The sequence below is a fragment of the Pantherophis guttatus genome, chromosome 1, assembly GCF_059756535.1.
Source record: "Pantherophis guttatus breed Tessera chromosome 1, ASM5975653v1, whole genome shotgun sequence".
NCBI classification, from domain to species: domain Eukaryota; kingdom Metazoa; phylum Chordata; class Lepidosauria; order Squamata; family Colubridae; genus Pantherophis; species Pantherophis guttatus.
The window spans coordinates 290,991,846-291,011,769 of NC_142063.1; the positions used below are offsets into that span (position 1 = coordinate 290,991,846).

The 19,924-nt window shown below is 40.9% G+C and overlaps 1 protein-coding gene across 2 annotated transcripts in view; it reads left to right on the top strand.

Moving 5' to 3' along the window:
- The first annotated feature begins 2,225 nt into the window (after positions 1-2,225).
- The window catches only part of FOSL2 (FOS like 2, AP-1 transcription factor subunit), a 28,750-nt gene continuing 11,051 nt past the window's right edge, over positions 2,226-19,924 (top strand). Inside the window, exon 1 of one of the 2 annotated variants that reach the window (XM_034427992.3) lies at positions 2,226-5,105. In XM_034427992.3, the coding sequence (XP_034283883.1) occupies positions 5,007-5,105 (99 nt within the window). In that variant the 5' untranslated portion in view covers positions 2,226-5,006. Of the gene's footprint in view, positions 5,106-5,522; positions 5,800-19,924 lie in introns of those variants that run through there. The other variant, XM_034427993.3, reaches the window with a different exon arrangement.

Here is a 19,924-nt window from a genome sequence, read left to right on the forward strand (position 1 = left end):
GGTATCTGCCTTATTCTGAATTTGGCATTAAGCTACTGATTAGAATGTAGGTCTCTAAGCAACTTGAGGTATGGTTTCCATACTCCCAATTGTTTTAAGAATAAAGTATCACACCTGACCCCTTGCAGGCTACTGAAATGAAGAAAGGCAAGGTTACAAAATGTGGTCTACCGGATCAGATCAAATTCTGTCTCGTTCTGCATTCTGATTGCACATGGACCAAATATTTGCCAGCCCCCACAATTTCTCTCCAGGGGCATTTTGTCCTAGAAATGGAAATCAATCAAGGGCACTCTTGATTAGCAACCACTGAACAAGAAAAGCTTTGTTTTTTGTGAATGTTTCCGGTAATCAGGAATGGACTTTTGTGCTCAGTTATGGCAATCGAGACAAATCCCCAGGTTCAAAAGTCCAAAGGATACTGGATGATGTAAGGGTTTTGTTTTTAATAATGAAAACACATTAAATATAAGTCACCAGCCCCAGCTCTGCCTGACCTTACTATTCAGTGTCTGGCAACAATTCTCCTGGGGTTTAACCAGGAGCCTTTTCTAGATCTACCCGGAGATGACAGGAATAAATCTTGGGAACTTCAGTATGTAAACAATGAATCATAGCTGTATCAGGAACTACAGTAATTGATATGGCTTACAGGTTTCTACGCATTGCTTCATTGAGTGGTGTTGCCTTAATTGTTTTATCTCAGCTTTCTATACTACAAAACGCTGAGATGATTGATAAAGACTATCAACCAAAAGCTCTATGAAATGACTTGTAATTTTTACAGGCATGTTAGTCATAGACTTCACACTGACTATAGTTCCTATAGTCTTGTTTTTAAGCCCCTGTTGCAATTATATCACAGAATTGTAAATATATAACAAGCTGTGCTTTATGATGCTGCTATCATTATAACCTCTCACCTACATTGGCCATACAGCAATATCCAGGAAATAGCTACCGGTGGAATCGAAACTTAGGGGACTTATAATTGAAGGCTTCAACTTGAACATCTATTCAGTACAGGTAGTCCTCGACTTATGACCACAATTGAGCCCAGGATTTATGTTGCTAAGTGAGGAATTTGTTAAGTGAGTTTTGCCCCATTTTATGATTTTTCTTGCCACAGTTGCTAAGTGAATCTGCCTTCCCCAATGACTGCTTGTCAGGTTGCAAAGGTGATGACATGACCCCAGGACATAGCATCCGTCATAAATATGAACCAGCTGTAAAGCATTTGAATGTAAATGATGTGACCATGGGGATGCTGCAGCGGTCATGTGAAAAATTGCCATGTCACTTTTTTCCAGTCCGTTATAACTTCGAATGGTCACTAAATGAACTGTTTTAAGTCGAGGACTACCTGTAGTTGCTTCTGTAGTACAGCAAATTTGGAGGACGTTGCCCAGGTATTCTGGGAATTGTAGACCCAACACCTCAAGAAGACGCAAGTTGGCATATTATTTTACACTGCAATAATGATAACCATTGCAACCTCATGTATTGATGTCATATTCCCGACTCAAGAAGTGTATTAACAATTTGGAACTGTGAAGCAAAGATGAAAGGAAGAGCACGTCCCTTTGAAAACTCCAACACAGAGAATTCTTTACACAAAGTATTTGTTGTGGATATTTTTTGCTCTTTATGCCGTTTCCAAGATATCCAGCTTTCCGTTTTGAACTATGCAGAGACCTAGCAGAGGTTCGGGGGCCTAAACGCAGTTTATGTGACTTGTCAGCAGGACCCACGTCGTTTCCGAACATATAATTTATGGCATCTTGAAAGCCTAATCGGGCAAACCGAAAGAATAACCGTGTATATTTTTTAAGGCGACACGCGAGTCACTTTTTGGGTAGGATTTCAATTGCCGGTTACTTTGCCACGACGGCAGTCTTTTTACACAAAAGCAGGCGGCGGCCCATTGCTTTGCAAGCACTTCGGGATCCATCGGGGTGTCTCGTCCGAGACTCCCACTCCCTTTTAATTATTTTGAACTGCCGATGCGGCGCTGGCGGCGTTTTTTTTTTAAATGCAAAACTTAAGTTTCCATATAGGCGCAGGGGGGGGGGGGAGCCGTGCGCACCTAATTTCCTGGAGAGCTGCTTTTTCGAAAAAGGGGAGGGGAAAAAAAACACACACACACACGTCCGGGCAGACGTAATTCTCAGCGGGAAATTCCGTCTTCCGCCGCCCCCTCCCTCCTTTTCCCGCAACTCCGGTCTGGGTTGGGCAGATCTTTGCCCCCGTTACGTTTCCGGCCCGCTGCCTCCCGTCCTGGCGGCGTCACCGCTTCGCTTTCTCCTTCGCGGCGTTGCAAGGTTGCATCAAGGGCCGCCCAAATTCCGCAGAAACTCCTTGATCTCTGGGGACTGAGCCAGCAGCCACGTCACTTTACTGGAAGGCAACCGACCCGAGTAACTCCGTCGGTGCGTGCAGAAGCAGCAGCAGCCGAGCCGCTCCGCCTACAGGCTAGCCGGCCCTTACTGGAAGAGGCGTGGCTCTTGCAGCAAAGAAGGGGAAGCTTTCTGGTCCGGTTCCAGGCGAGGTTGGGCCGGGCCAAGCGCCCGACCGGAGCCGAAGGGAACATAGAGTCCCCCCCGCCCCCGTCCTTCTTTCCTCGCAACTTGTTTCTAGTTTATACGGTAGGCCGTCGGCCAGGATCATAAGAATATAGTCTCGAAGCTCCGGCCCGGCTTTTTTCCTCCTTTAAATGGCTTTGCGCCGCTTGGCGGTGGTGGTTCACGAACAAATCCTGTAGCTCCGAGCCGAAGGGCTGCAAAAGGAGGGCGCCGCTCGTTTCCCCGTTGGGCACAAAGCGTTCCCCCGATGCTCTTCCTGCTGAGGCAATTTTGTCCTTTCGTGCAATTCCAAGTCGAGGCTGCGCCTCTTTTAACTTACTTCGAAATAACAGCCAAATTGGTGGAGTCCACGTGCCGCAGCCTTAAAAGAGCGCCATTCCCAACTCGGAAATCGGGCTCCCTGGGTTCAAGAGGCGGGGGAAAAAAATTGCTTTGCATAACAACGACGCGGGCGCAACTCTTCTGTTGAGCTTTTTTCATCTTTCGGACGAAGGAAAAGGGCGAATAAGCGCCAGCGGCCGTCCCCCGGTTTTCCCATTAATTTCTGAAGAGCGACAGTTAGCAATAACACGTATAGTATAGAAATGAATCAGAGGTCTGGACAAGGAACTGCTCCAGATTTGTAGAGTTCAGATTCTAGGACTCCGGGTTGTAAATACAGCAGGCGAGCTCAGGAAAGAAAGAAAAAACAAAAACCATGAGATCTGATGATCAGGAAATCAACTATGAGATCTGATGATCGGAAGCCTCGGATATTAGATTATATGGCAAGATCAAATAAGAACGCGAGGATGTTAATGGGATTCTATGCGGTATGAAGCTCCAGCTTAACTCCCTGGGATCTTGGCCCGTGTTTCTTTTTTCGAATTCGCCACCCCTTTTCGGATTTCTTCGTTGCTACTATATTGACTGGAACCTCCCCCCAAACCTTTTAACATCCCATCTAAATTCAGCATTTGAATAAGCCTGGCAGCCTCCGAAATGCAACCCCCCCCCTCTTCCCCGCCTGTCCTGCTTCCGAGTAGCCCTCATGTTTTATGCCTTTATGCTGCCGCGCAGGACGACCTGCCCGCCGAGAAAGAACCGGGGGGCAAAATCAGAGAGGCTTCTTTGAAGCCGCTCTCTCCGTCTTTTCTATTAAGATTCGTCCCTTAATTGAGGTTTGATCTGTGGCGGGCGAGCAGGGAATCCCTCTCTGAGCGCGTCACTCTAACCAAGGAAACCCGCGCTCACGTAGTACAACGCAAATGACCATCTTTGGCAACCGCGACCTGCGACAATGGAACAGACTAAACTGAGACGTGGGGAGGGGGGAAGATAGGGGGGAAAAATCCCATTCCGGACCAGGCAACGGACTGTCCGGTCGGGCGGCAGGGCGAGTGGGCGTGAGAACGTCTGCCTGAATTGCCTGCCTACCCGCCTTCCGATCGTCTGCACTCAGTAAACTGGGTCGGGTTTAATGGGCCGGCCGATTTTGCCCTCCTCCTGTCTCCTCCTCCTCCCCCCCCCTACCGGTGGGAGGCTCGCGTTGCGAGTGGGGCGTGGCCAAGTTGCAAGTTTGACGCTGGAAGTCCACATGGTACAGATCTTAAGAAGAGGAGATGCAATGAGGCTCGGGATTTGAACTAATGCCATCGCACTGACTCATCCAGGGAGAGTAAAGGAGCTCAGAGAACAAGGATACTAAGCTAGAGAGGCGCTTGCTCAAGGGAAAGAGAAGGGAGGGGGGTATGTGTTAAAGCAAGGGGACAGAAGAGTTCGCCTTCATGGCCGAGAAGAGCAAAATCAAGAGCTAGATCGATAATCCAGTTGAATCTTTTCAACAATAAAGTAAATAAAGAGCCTCAAAAGCCCGGGCTGACTCATCCAGTCCAGTTCGAGCAGGAAGACGGCACTTTTCTGAAGGGCTTAATTATACAGGAGGCAACGATCCTCCTTAAAACTACAGAGAGATCAAGACTTTGATACCAGTAGGCAGGCGAAGTGGAAGGAAGGGGAAACAAGACACGTCCAATTTTCTTTAGAAATAAAGACGCGTTTGGAAAAAGAACTCTCTTCTTTTTTTTAAAAAAAAAACAGCCTTTTTATAGTTATGCTGACGTTCTTAAGAGACTCGATAATTTGGCTCTACAAGCAGTGAATTTTGCATTCTTATGCGTGGGAGGTTTGGGGTGAATCTTTTTTTAAATCCCACGGTCCTGTTTCGAGAGAGAGAGAAAAAAATCAGGACTCGCTTTAAAATAGAATCAAAATCCAAACTGCCAGCTGCATCCGTCTCCACCTGAGCGCGCTTGAAATCTGAAGCATCAATTATACGATTGGAAACCAAGACAGGAAGGGTCCCGAGCAAGAGGGATCAACAGCTAGAAAGATTGTGGGTTTTTTTCCTTCATTATTATTCCTCTCCTGCTTGCACCTTGGACAATGTACCAGGACTTTCCGACAAATTTTGATACCTCCTCTCGGGGCAGCAGCACTTCTCCAGGGCATCCGGAAACTTACTCGAGCATCACAACTCAACAGGTAAGGGGCCAGCCCGAGCACCTTGGTCGCCAAGTTGCTCAAATCCGACATCGAGGCTCTCCTTTTACCAGGACACGTGTACTTTCTCCTCTCCTAAATTCATCCTTTCTCCCATTTGTGGTCCCGTGACAGGAATCTGTCTTGGGGGAGGGTGGGGGAAGCCGCTTTCTTTCATTTTACTTTAATGTGGCTTTGCGTGGTTCGGGTCGCTGTTATCATGCTGATTATTTATTATTTGCTTTTCTTCCCCCTCCTCAGCGCCTCTCCGTCGCACGCTTCTCACCCCCCCCCCCGTCCCCGCGAGCGATCTGTGCCCCCTCCTTCCTCCGCGGCCGGCAGCAACTCCTTAATCAAATAGTAAAGTTCGCTAACCACACCCCAGTCCACCTCCTGTGTGCGCGCCTCGACCTCTCCCTCAGTCGGAGATTAGAGGGGAGCAGCGGGCGACGCGTCTCCTTTGGCCTCCAGTCCAATAGCCGCCTCTCAGCGCGCTCACACCTTAAAAGGAGGCGGAAACGGCCGCGGCTTTTCAAGAGTTGGGGCGGTTGCGGGCGGACAAGTCCTTGGAAGTGGAAGGCGGGAGAGAGAGAGAGAGAGAAAGAGCCCTTGGAAGTTGGTAGGCAGGAGACAGCCCGATCGGAGTGACAAGCCCAATGCGACCCTGAGCCACCGATTTGGGAGGCGCGCCGGCTAAGTAAGCGGGGTCGGGGGTCGGGCGGTCTTCTCCCTTGCCTTGTTTTCCTTTTCTTCCTAGGAAGAGAGAGCTTCGCGGTTGTCCGTGCGCTCGCGATCCCTTTGCTCGGACTCTTTTTTTCAGTTCAGCAGAACCTGAACCCCGCTCGCCTTGGGAGGTCTTGCTTTCCGCAGCTTGTGCTGGCCTCTGGTGGAGCCAAAGGCTACGAGGCAGAGGCGCGCGGTGGGGAGGGTGGGAGGTTGCTTTGGCTCTCTTGGCTTCGGGGGTCTCTTCTGGGAAAGGTTGTATCTTCGGTCCGTTCTCCCCAGAGGAGACCAGTGTGTCTTGAGGTCCTCTAACGGGGAATCGGAGGGAAGGGGAGCCTTTCTGGGCGAGAGTCTAAAAATCCAGGGCGAAGAGAAAGCCTGAGGTGAGAGAGCCATAGGCGCCAGGTCAAAGGGTTGGGTGGGTACGGCGGTTGGCGGCATGTTTTTCTCGGAATAAAATGTCTAATTGGGAACAAAAGAGAGGAAACCATGAGTAGCCTTCTGGAACTATTAACACAGGTTTCCACTGGCGTGTAAACAGTATAAAAGGGGATATGTGGGCCTCGCTCTTCAATCATTGCCATTGAGAAAGAATGCCAAAATGTCTGGTACCTCAGCTGAAGAAGAGCCAAAGAAAGAACTCGGTTTCTTTTGTGGACTTTTAAGAGTGCAGAGGAGGAGATGAAGTCTGTCTCCAGGTTTATTCAGTAGAACCTCTTCCCCCCCCCATCCTCCTTAAGTGAGCAGCTTGCAAACAGCAGGCTTAAATGTAGGTCTGGTCATCTATAATGTTACCTTGGCTTGACTTGTTCCCTTATGGTATTTCCAAAAGTTCAGATATTGTGGTTGTGAGGTGAGATTCTACAGTGTGGAAAATAATTGGCTCTGGGGAAGGACCATAAGCCAGGAATCGCCAACCCTTTTAAGCATCGGGCACATTTTAAGAGAAAGTTATATGTGTTCTTAATAATTTGGAGAGGGCAGTAGGACTTGCACATTTACAAATGCCCACCAAGGTAATTGGGGCAAGTCACAAAACTCCTCTATTTTACAAAACAGAAAATGTAGGTTACCTATGAACTTTACCTATGAGGGCAAGAAGGAATTCTGGACCTCTAAACACAAAATTTCTGCTTTGAGCTCATAGTCTTCTACTTCAGTACCCATTTCACAGAGGGCAAATTGAGGAGACTTAGGCTGAGAGATAAATAACTTTGCCAAATGAATACAATGCAGAGGTGTGGTCTGAATGTCAAGTGCCAAAACACGTATCTGCCTGCACAAAGCACAACAAAATACTTTTTTTCACATAATGCAAACAGGTTATGTTTAAAGAAACACACAGATCATTATACTCCCACATAGAAGAAAATCTCAGACAAAAAGTACACCACACCAAAACATACAAATGAGCTAACATGCATCACATGATTATGTTGGAAACTGGTGCTTTGCTTTGCAGCAAACTATTTCTCAGCAGAAAACTAATGTTTAAGTATTAAAAAAAAGTAAAAATGATTTTAAAATTAGAAGGGGCAATGAAATGAGCCTTAATGCTTCTAAGGGGTACATCTGTGAGCCCAGTGGTACCCACATTAAAGGCTTATATAATGCCAGGGTAGTTGAGGCTCACCTGGACCCTTCTGAGACTTAACTCAATCATGGTAAAAGGTCACGTAAATGACAGAAACGGAATGAAGTCACTTGAAATGCATGTGACTTTATGGACAGATATATTTTCTTTATATGAGTTGATCATTCCTCTATTATCTCTAAGTTTCTTATTTAAAAAATACAACTTTAAGGAGAGAAAGGAAATTGTGAAAGGCACCAGTTCTTGGGAACAGTCCAGTTCTGTTCCCAGGAGAAGCCACAATGGGAATCTCCTTTGAACTGTTTCAGTTCCCAAGTTCCTTCAACTCAGATGAATTAAGCTTATGAAATAATCGTTTTTAGGGTTTGGAAAAAATAAAACAAAAATAGAGATGTCTTCAGGGAATATGGCGCCAGCTCACATAACTGTCAGGGCAGAATTAAGGATTTGGAATGTGACTGTAATGCATTTGTAATACCGTTGTGTGAATCTAGAAAAATGAAATCTACAATGTCCTCTAGAAAATTATTTCAAAGTTCCAAAGAAAGATAGGTTATTTTCATTATATAGTAGTTGGCCTATAGGAAGGAGCCTGGCAAATTGTATGTGGGCAAAATTAGGCTGCAGTTTGGCAGTTTACAAAATTAGATATTTTTATGAATGCTTAATGTGCTGATTTTAGTTTTCAAAATTGGGAATAATGCATCTCTATTATTCTTGTGTTTATTAGTGTCTGAACTGATTTGTATCTAGGATGAAAAATATGAATCAAAAGTCGTAAGAAGCGGGAAAAGATTGGTTATTTAATGAAGGTGGGTTTACAAAGATAATATACTTCTGCCTCACTCTTTGGAAATAAGAAGTTCTCCCCTCCCTTTTCAAATACTAATCTTCAATTTTCCAAGATATTTCTAAAATGCAAAATGTTTCCTTAATATTTGTAATGGTTAGCATTTTTTACTGTGACACCCATCCCATTTATTTGTGCTTTATTTGGTAGAAGTAAATTTGCAGTGAATTTTAGGATTCCAAGGAGGCTGCAATACTTTGTGTTTGAAAAGGTAGAAATTACAACTCTTATCAGAATAAGCTTGATTGAAATAATTACATTTACTTTCCAAAATGGGTTCAATGTTAGTATCATTAGCTTGATTTGTAATTTACTTTAACTCAGGTTGTTGAACTAGATATTATACGCACAAAGCAAAATGGCTTTTTCCATTGAAAGCCTAGATTCAATGGATTCTAAATTTAAAATCTGATATGGAATTACATATTCGTTTTTTAATTTCAGCATGTTAATGATGGCAGATGTTTTGTATGTTTTTGTAAATGCAGTTCAGCACTTTATAATCCCATCGAATAAATGGCCAGACTACAGGCCCAATTTACTGAAAAAAACATTTTTGCAATGGATTGTAAATCATTTGTTACATCGAAAAAATGTAAGGCAAAAGAGAATTCCCCCCCCCTAAATTAGGCAGAGTGTATTACTGTCTTTGTTGTACTACTGCAAATTAGTGGAATCTGCAAGATGAATTGTACTTTTTAAATTATGGATTTTATTTCTCTCTTGTTTGTAGCTCTTCTCTTTTATTCTAGCTGGAATCATTTTCCCTTCCATGAACTCTAATGCTGTTTCATGAAGCAATTCCGTCTGTGCTAAAAATGCTGTTTAAATGATACAGTCATTTCCATAGGCAAAATGCAACCCCCCAACCCCCCATATCTCCTATCCTTTCAAAGGAGTCAATTCAAATTGGTTTCTACATTTTTTAAACAGTTTTTCCCAGAAGGAATTGGAATGTCCTTTTTTTGTATCTGCTTTATCTTCAGGCAAACAAGAGGGCAATTACTGTTTTCCTTTGGTATTCAGACATTCCTTGGCTTGTTGGTATTTATTGTTGATTGGGTTTTGACCTTCAAAATGCAAGTTCTTACAGGATCTGAGCACTCTGGCTACATTTTTGGGATATTTTTTTTTGGTCAGTGTCTGGTCTTGAATGATGTCGGAACTTAAAGAATGAGGAATATTTCCTGTTGGAACTGAAGTCTGATGGCCAGTTTGTTCCCCGCCTTTTTTCTCTCAATTTGCATTTCTCTCTTTATTTCTCTCCCCGCCACCCCCACCTGCCTTTTCATCATAGGCAAAAATTATGGCTTCTCTGAAAGGCATTGCACAATCTCCTCAGTTACACAAACTTATGATATTTCATAACATGTTTACATCAGTTGTCTTTGCTTTCTTCCCCCCTTCCCCCATGGCTTTCTTATTACTTGTGCAGTAAAGCAGCAACATGGGGAATAAAGCATTATTTTAACTATAAGCTATAGGCGCTTTTGTTTTTGTGCATAATTGCCCTGTGTTAAACTTTGCTAGTAATTCCAGTCTGCAAGACTCCATACATCAAAGAGTCCCGCCCCCCCTCTCCCCCTTTATTTTACCAGAAATGACTCTCTCTCTGCCCAGCTCCATAGCAAAGACACCTCTTTGGTGCCCTCTTTTGGCTAATCCAGATAGATTTCCAAAGATTTTAGATAATGGAAAGGAGTAATTTACACTAAGTGTGTGGAATGGGTGAGTTGCTTGCTTCAAATATACAGCATATTAAAAAATACCCATGTGGTTCAAATTATTGCTTTCTCAGTATTTTTGGTACATTTTTGTCTCAAAGTTTCATCCCTTCTTAAAAAACTTCACCTATATCTAAACTTATCTCTACACACTTTTGTAAAATTTGCTCTCTGGGACTGGAATTGTTTCAGGTGACTTTGATTTGTGGAGATCAGGATTGTGCTGTTTAACTGACTGGTCAAGTAGCCAACCAGCTCTCACCTTCTCATATACCCACTATCTGTTAGTAGTCTTTCAAATCTATTGGATGTGATGTAAGAAGCCCAATCGGCTTCAGCCTTCGACATCATGTCTATATGACCGTACCAGTATTTCTTATAAAATTTCAGCTGTAGAGTCGTCAACTTTACAGGTAGTCCTCGACTTACAACAGCTCATTTAGTGACCGTTCAAAGTTACAACGGCATTGAAAAAAGTGACTTATGACCGTTTTTCACAGTTATGACTTTTCCAGCATCCCCATGATCATGTCATCAAAATTCAGATGGTGGGCCACTGGTTTGTATTTATGACCGTTGCTGTGTCTCAAGATCATGTTATCATCTTTTGCGACATTCTGACAAGCAAAGTCAGTGAGGAAGCCAGATTCACTTAAATAACTAGGTTACCAACTTATCAACCGCAGTGATTCACTTAAACAACTGAGGCAAGAAAGGTCGTAAAATGGGGCATAATCCACTTTTAAAATGATTCACTTAATAACAGAAATTTGGGGCTCAACTGTGGTCATAAATCGAGGACTACCTGTATTCACTACAACAGTACATGTTGTCCTTAATCTTAGCCAAAAGACCAAGAAGTTAAATCCTTTTTACAGAGGTCCTAAAATTCAATCTTGTTTTGTGCCTTCAGTGTTTGTTGACAGTTTATGATAATAGTAGTTCCATTCTAAGGGTGTGATGGAAATTTAATAAAGAAATGAAGAACAGCTTGGTCCAAAAAGGGTGTGGTGTATACACCCTAAGACACTGCTGTTATGTTCCAGATTAAATAAAGACATGGCAATCATGTCAGAAAAAAGCATGCATGTATAGTTTACGCCTGACAGTTCAAAGAGAATATGAGAATTTCTGCAATGTCTTTTGCTTTGATTCTTACTGATATTGCAGATTAAGCATAAATCTTAACTTCAACTGAAGAATGAAAGTTTCATAAACTTCTTATTTTATATCAGCTGCCTGACAAGAGAAAAAAATGTATTAAATTCACTCTCCCTCATCTATCCCCAATTTCTTAATTCAGAGTGAGGCATCTTGTCTTTGGGAACTTACTGCCTTTAAATTGCTGCACTCTTAAAGCAGTCTGTCATTTATGAAAACTATGCTATTATCACAAATTCACAGTACAGATAACTCTGCACATAATGGATGTATTTTGATATTTTACCCTGGAACCTATCTTGAAAATATCCTGCAAGGTTAAGACTCTGAACCAAAAATAGAATACTGAATCATAATAATTCAGGTCAAATAACAATTTATCTTTCAATTTATAAAACAGTAAAAAAGTTGAGATCCTGTAAGCCATCACTGTAGTTGATGGTAGGCTGATCTTTTCAGTAAAAAAATATCAAATGTTGTGAAACAATGAGAAGAATGGAGCAGATCAATTTCACCACGAGGCTGATGGACAACCTCAACCAAGTCGCTCATTTTCTGCTGAGTATCCTCATGGAGTTATAAAGGTAAAGGTTCCCATTGCACATATGTGCTAGTTGTTCCTGACTCTAGGGGGCGGTGCTCATCTCCGTTTCAAAGCCGAAGAGCCAGCGCTGTCCGAAGATGTCTCTGTGGTCATGTGGCCGGCAGGACTAAATGCCAAAGGCGCACAGAACGCTGTTACCTTCCCACCAAGGGTAGTCCCTATTTTTCTACTTGCATTTTTTACATGCTTTCGAACTGCTAGGTTGGCAGAAGCTGGGACAAGTAACGGGAGCTCACCCGATTACATGGCACTAGGGATTCAAACCGCTGAACTGCCGACCTTTCGATCGACAAGCTCAGTGTCTTATCCACTGAGCCACCATGTCCCATCATGGAGTTATAGTGTTGGTAAATAAGATAATGCTAAGAAGAGTAGCAGATTTGTGCAATAAGGATGTGCAGGTTCTTCTTATCTTGCCATTGGTTATATCTCTTTATTAGGAAGAACGATCTCAAACATAGATGGTTACTTATCATGGTTGTTATTTCCAATATCAGAAGAATACTACATTATTTACTATGGGTGCATAGACTGGCTACTGTAAGACATAATATAGGATAAGGCAAATCTTATGGGAAATCCAGCACTATTTTTTCTTAAACCCACAAATGCACAGTGGCTCTTCTTTGCTCTGAATTATGGAAGTCCACAATAACTTTCCATTTTTATTCTGGTCTGATAACTCTAGATTCACCTCTGAATGAAAAAGGTTAGCAGCTTGATGTTTAATAATTTAAATAGTTAACTTTTCCATCCTGCAAAAGATTACTCAAGAATATCCATCTGAGCCTGAAGTGTGCTTCACTGGAGGGGAAAAAAATCCTACTAAAATGTAAAAGAAAAAAAGGATTAGAAAGATTGTTTCTTTTCCTCTAGCCAGATATGTTGGGAATTAGCATGTATGAGCATGTACATAGAGAGATGCACATAACCAGTTTCAGATTAGTTAAGCAAACAAACGAACCTATAAGTCTCAAATAAATCCTGACTCAAAATCCTTCTGCTTCGTTGTAGGCTATTTTGTCTCTAGGGCTATTCCTATTTGTAAAGGAATGAGGCCATGACTGTAGTTGCCAAGAATATTGTATCTGAGCCACTTTGCTGATTTTTATTCCACAGTCATTTAGGAGATGTTTATTTCTGAGTACTCATATAAGTGACTTAGATGACCTGTATGATAGGAACCCCTCCCTTAACATCTGACATTATATAACATAATACAGGTAGTCCTCGACTTACAACAGTTCACTTAATAACCGTTCAAAGTTGCAACAGCAGTGAAACAAGTGACTTATGATGTTTTTTCACACTTATGACCATTGTGTCATCCCCAAGATCATGTGATCAAAATTCAGACGCTTGGCAACTGACTCATATTTATGATGGTTATAGAGTCCTGGGGTCAGGTGGTCCCCCTTTTGGTACTTTCTTACAAAAAGTCAAAGGGGAAGCCAGATTCACTTAACAACTCTGTTACTAAGTGAACAACTGCAGTGATTCACTTAACAACTGTGGCAAGAAAAGTCATAAAATTGGGTAAAAATCCCTTAACAGATGTTTCACTTAGCAACAGAAATTTGAGGCTCAATTGTGGTTGTAAATTGAGGACTACCTATAGTGTTTCTTTGATAGCTCTTAATCACTGTTTCACTGTTGTCCAACTCAGTGTCATTCAGATGGGTTGTAATTAAGTAGGGTAAAAACACTCAAGTTCAGCTCTGTCTCTGGTGACCAGGCATACCTATTCATGCTGTTAGCCTTGACAGTAGTGTGAAGATGATTTGTTATTGATTTCTTCTAGGATATTGTTTTGATTCTCCAGTAAAGTCTACAGCTCTATATAACCTCCAAGTCTTGACAAAGTCCACTATAATCTTAAAATTCTCAACCAGTTGATTGGTTGGATAATCAAGATTTGATTCATTATGTACCATCAAGTTGGTGCCAACTCTTAGCAGCCACATACATTTTGTTTGTGACAATCTTTCCTAATTTGTTTTTTTAGGTTTTCAAATTTTGTACCCAACAACATTGCAACTGAGTCGTCCACCTGGTTACTGTCCTCTTCTTCTCTTTCCTTCTAACTTTCCCAGCATTACAGCTTCTGTAGAGAGCCAGGTTCTCACATAATAGGATAGATAGAGCCTTGAGTGAGAACTTTGGCTTGATTTGTTTGATTGGGTGGTTTTTCTTGATTATCCATGGTATTCTCAGCAGTCTCAAGTCCCAATCTACTGGAGTCCCGGTATATATGGACAACATCATGTTTTGTCGGGTTGATTATTTCATTGTCTAAAGCACACATATCATGATGCTAAAACAGCTTGTCTAGATTACTGTGTGTCAGAAATGTTCATGTTCTAGCATTTGTATAGTATGCCTCCTTGGCTCATGTGACATCAGCCATGATTTTATAATGTAACACTGAAGAACAGCATTTAACTCCTAAATATGCTCATTAGGAGGTTTTGAGGAGCATCTTCCTTGTTGATTACAGAGGGATGTTAGTTCAGAGAATAGCAAGACTGAGTATTTTAAGTTGAAATCCATTGTTAATACAGACTTCTGCTTTACATTGGAGCCTTTTTCTTCCTTTGTAAATCCTATCCCCGCTTTTATTATTCCAGAGAATGTTAACCTTCCCAAGCAGGTTGTGAGGATGATGCCACTGACTTCTCTCCTTGTTCCCTTGCTCTCTTGTTTATGTTGCATCATTCTGGAAAATAAGTGTTTTTCTCATCACATACCTTCACAGTTAAGACTATTACCATCTTCACGAATTATCCTCAAGGCACAAATTCTGAATTGGTAGTTGACATTAGTTGTATTCTGCAGGACAGATCTCCTGGTTTTGTTTAGTTCACTAGTTTATTTTACTTTCCTTGCTACATCAATCAAAACAGTGGGGATAATTTTCATATACTGCAAATACTTTTAGTTAATGGATTTAAAAACCCCATGCTGGGGCATGATGAGTCTGTAAACCTAATCCAACAATTGTTGTATCCTTGTTACAGAAAAGCAATCCTTTTCTTCTACTTTTTTTTTTTCTCCTTCAGAGGCTGCCAGTTGTTTACTTTTTCCTCCATTGCCCCAGCTTTTGGTGCCAGCGAAAGTTCCAGACTTACTATGAAAACAAAACAAGGTGGACTAGTATGCCTTTAAATTTTTTATATATGCACACAAATACCTACACATTTTTGAAATAAATTATTATCTAGTGTCTTTTTAAAAGCTCCTACTTTGTTTTGTCTAGACAGAGGAAAAACCTGTAGGAATTTTTTTTCTGATATGAATCCCAAAACGCTTTTTATGGAGTATTATTAAAGTATAGGCACATAAATCTGCTTCAGCTGGAGACATCTTTATATTCTGCTTTTAAAACCGTCTCCAGATCAGACATATAGAGCAGCAGTACTTTAACTGGTACCAGGGCTTAAAATCTTCTTTTTTTCATTTTCTATCAGCTTGGAACTTAGGGTATCTTTTTAAAATGCTTTTAATGTTAGACTACAAATATTGTTATTATTGGTATTGTTAAGCTTTTTTAGAAGAAAAGAAAGATGTGACTGTATGAAATGCAACCATTCAATTTTTACAGGAATAGTATGGAAGTTTTTGCTGTAGTTTTCTTTGGATGTTTTTGGACTTCCCAGTCCAGCATACAAACTTGTGATTTTCTAGTAGTTTCCTCCCTCAGTAGACTTAGTCCTACTTAATTTACAAGGTCAATGTCATTCATATACTTCCAGCAACATAAACTTTTTAGTTTTAAATATGAAATGGTTTGCTTAAGATCAGCCTACTTTTCGTCTTTTAAAGAGCCAGGGATATTCCTTACCTTATATCAGTGTTTTCTTAAAGACTGCTGAGCTTTGTCATTCTATGTGTCAGCCTTGACTTTTGAGTTACTATTTGGTATTCTGGGAAGATAATTGAGTAGAATATGGCTGAGTTTACACACTGGAATTCTCTGGGATGACTGGTTAGAAAACACAACTTTTTCCTCATCTACTCCTCCATATTTCATGGATTATAACACAGGTCACAGAGTAAAGTTGTAATGAAGAAGGGAAAAGCACTCCCTGGGATTTAGATAAGAAAGAGTTCATAAAGCAGTCAATCTAGAATAGTGTTTTTTAACCTTGGCACATTTAGAATGGGTGGACTTCAACCTCAGAATTCTGGGAGTTGAAATCTATCCATCTTAAACTTGCCAAGATTGAGGAACATTGACCTAGACCAGTGTTGGCGAATCTTTTCAGCACAGAGTACTGAAACGGGAGTGCGTGAGTGTGCGCATGCCGGAAACCGGAAGAGCAGCCGCCCGGTGCGCATGTGCATGCCAGGCGACTGCTCTTACGGTTTCAGGTGCACATGCGCACATGAAGACCAGGTGGCCGATGTGCATGCGTGGCCCGGAAACCAGAAGATCATCTTCCCGGCGTGTGCATATGAACTAGGCAGCTGCTCTTCTGGTTTCCAGCGTTCCCATGCCTGGGAAGACCAGCTGGCTGGCACGCCAGAACCTGGAAGACCAATGGGCGATGGCTCGCATGCCTGGAGAGATGGCTCTGTGTGCCACTTCTGGCATGCGTGCCATAGGTTCGCCATCACGGACCTAGACTGTGGACAGAACCCATTAAAACCCAGGAAACCCAAACTCTAAGAAATCAACCAAGAACAATTCCCCCCTTCTCTCAGATCAACTTCTGAAAAGGCAGGAGCCCAACTCCATATATCCCTACTTTTTTCATCTTCTATCAGGAGAAGAGGGAATCTCTCTCAGCTGGCTTCTGCAGGCCCGGTTTTGAAATGAGGATTGAGAAACAGCCATCTATGGAAATGTGGAGCTAAAGGCAGATTAAAAGATATGTGTGTGAATGAATTGATGTATGTGAATTGTTCAGAGCTGTTTGTTCCTTTGTATCCTTAGTTGTATTTTGTTGTGTATGCTTGTGTCTGAATGTGTATTCATGCCTGGAAGAGACTGAGTTTAAACTATGAGATTTTCAATTTGATTTCTCATATTGTCTTCAATTCTTAATTAGTTCCTTAACTCTATGCAATAAATAATTTATCCATTCTTCCTGAATCTATAGTCTTATTCTGACAGGGAATTTAGCCCACCAAGCATCCTAGCCACTCTTAACTACGGAGGCCCAGAGTAGGTGCAGATCTTAGTTGCTTCTTCCTACTGAAAATATAGAAAAAGATTATATGTAAAGAGTGGGAATGTAAGTAACTATATACTTCCCACTTCCCCAAATCTGTGCGAAGGACTCCAGAAGACCATATCCCTTGGATATATGTGGTTACGAAAGTAGAAGACCAAAATGGAAGATTTTTTTCTTTTATTGCTTTAGGTTGGGGCGTGGACCTTCTGCGTTTTTTTTTTTTAAACCATCTTAAAAAACCTGCATGCAGGAATGCAAAAAATGGCAACATTGGCATTTATGGACTTAGTAATGTTCTGTAGCAACACCCAGAGTTTCTACCTGAAGACTGCATTGACATTAGAGATTTATATTGCTATTCTTCCTATATTTACCTAGGATTAAATGCCATTGAATTCAGTTGACAATTTTGTCATGTTTAATATGGATTTGCAAAACTCCATCATTCCACTTTAGCAATAGCAATAGCACTTAGACTTATATAGTGCTTCATAGTGCTTTACAGCTCTCTCTAAGCAGTTTACAGAGTCAGCATATTGCCTCCAACAATCTTGGTCCTCATTTTACCCATCTCAGAAGGATAGAAGGCTGAGTCAACCTTGAGCTGATCAGAATCAAACTCCTGGAGTGAGTGGTGAGTTAGCCTGCAATACTGCATTCTAACCACTGAGCCACTACGACTTTACTAAGATAATCCATCTTGTCACAGCAAAAACTGTATTTCTGCCCTGATTGACCTTCTTGGCGGGGTGGGGAGGGGGGCTCTGTCATGCAAAAGGCCTATTTGTCAGTCATAGCAAAACCATACATTATAGGTGTCCTGGCATATGAAAGCAATACCTTTGTTTTTTAAATATTTAAAAAGTCAAATCCAAAGAATGATGTGATGATATTATTTTTTGGGTGACAACAAAACCTTGCCATTTAATAATACAGCTGTCTCAGTTTGTTCATTTAAAGCAGGGGTCTCAAACTGGCGGCCCATGGGCTGGATGCACAGGCCATGCCCAGTCCAGCTCTGTGAAGGGGGAAAACGTCGCTATACATCACGTGACGGCAACGTGACGTGGCGAGTTTGACACCCGTGATTTATCTGCTACTAATAACACAGGTGTCATCAAACTGCTACAATAATATACACAATATACTTGAGTAATCCACTATTCAGAAGTAATTGAATCCCTGCGTCTCTCTGATTTATCTTACTTGTTTTCTCCAATGCTTAATAGTTTCTGTTTGTGTAATGACTCTTACACCACATGTTATCAGTAGTTTTAAAAAATTCTAATTTGTTTGTTTGGTTGCAACATTTTACTGCATTTTCAATCTTTCTGATGCTGCCTGTTTTCAGAAAGCTACAGTTAGTTGTCTAGCTAGTTGCAGATCTTTCCTATTGCCTATGGTAAACCATATTAGCACTAGAAGACTTTTGTACTTTCCCATTACTTGAGCAAGTTTTCACCAATCATTTTCCTTAACTCCCAAATATGGTAAATATATTTGCTTTCCTACAATATTATTTTGGTTTTTCTCTTCTCAATTTTTTGGTACACTTTTTTCAATGACTTTTTTTTACTTGAAGTATCTGTGAAAATTTGGGCTGCTGATTTGCCAAATCTGATTTAACTTTTACTTTTTAAATATCCCTTTAACAGTATTACCCTTTCTAATGTGCCACTTGGGTATAATAAGATTTGAAATAGTAAGTTTCTGCCCTTTTCTTGAATATTACTACAATTATTTTGAACTAAACTTAAGTAAACAGTACTTCCAATCCAGCAGCAATAGCGTCAGCTGAAATAGAAATTGTTTTATCAACATAATAATACCTCAGAATTAGCAATTTAGTTAAACATTTAAGCTCTGCAAATGCCTTGCCTTGTACATCTAACCACTGAAACTCCACTTCTTGCAATAACAGTTATAAAACTGGTCATATTTGCTATGAATTTGAATAAATGTGTAATCATCTAAAAAGTCTTTGTTCTGTGGACGATGCATTCCAACAATAGTTTCAGTTTTACTTTTATCAAATTTTATATTATGAGCAATGGGAATATAGTCCAGATTTATTTCTGTAAATTTGTTCAGAATGGGTTTTTTTATTACGCTTTACAATCATCTCAGTTTCTTTAAAATTTTGCTGTTCTATTCTCTGATAAACTTCAAAAGTTGATGAAATATCAGATGTCAATATGTTAAAGTACACTTTAGCAAAGTAGGTAAAGAAAAGTGTTTTCTCAAAATATCCTTAGTCATATTCTTTCAACTGAACTAATTTGTTTGCTATTTGATTTTTCCACATTTACTACAGGATTAACCTATTGGTTCTGCAATTTGTGCTAATGTATCCAGCTTTTTCATCTGTTTGAGTTCTCCTTGGCTTTTAACATAAAGACGTGTCTTTCTACAAGCACAAATAACCTATGGATTTCATTTAGTCGACTAGTAACTTGTAAACAACCCCGTACTTGAAATGCAGTTCATTTCTAATATCATCTTCATACCTAAAAACTCATTTGTGACACAAATTGTTAGCTGTAAAGGCCAGTGGAATTTTTTTATCTCTTTATTTGCAAATAATCTCACATCTTCCCACATATTTAATTCCTGCCCAAAGTAAATAAGCAATCTTGCATTTGATTTTCTCCCAAAGATTTACTTTACAATTTAATTTACAGGAATAAGATCATATAAACATTTATAAACAAGACGTTGTGCATCTAAATAGTATCTCTTTTAAAGTTTATCACTTTATTCACATTCAACGAAACTAATCTATCCAAAACATTTGAAAAATGAAAGTTGTAGTTCCTGGATACAGTCGTCTTCCTAATAATCTTTTTTATAGTCCACAACATACAAATTTCTTTTATTTGCAACTTTTTACTCCTAGTTTTGCACTGAATGCTGTGTAGTATCTGTAAGGTGTTGGATAAGGAGCAGAGAGGCAAAGTTTCTACTCTGCCCTTAGCTACAAGGAGGATAG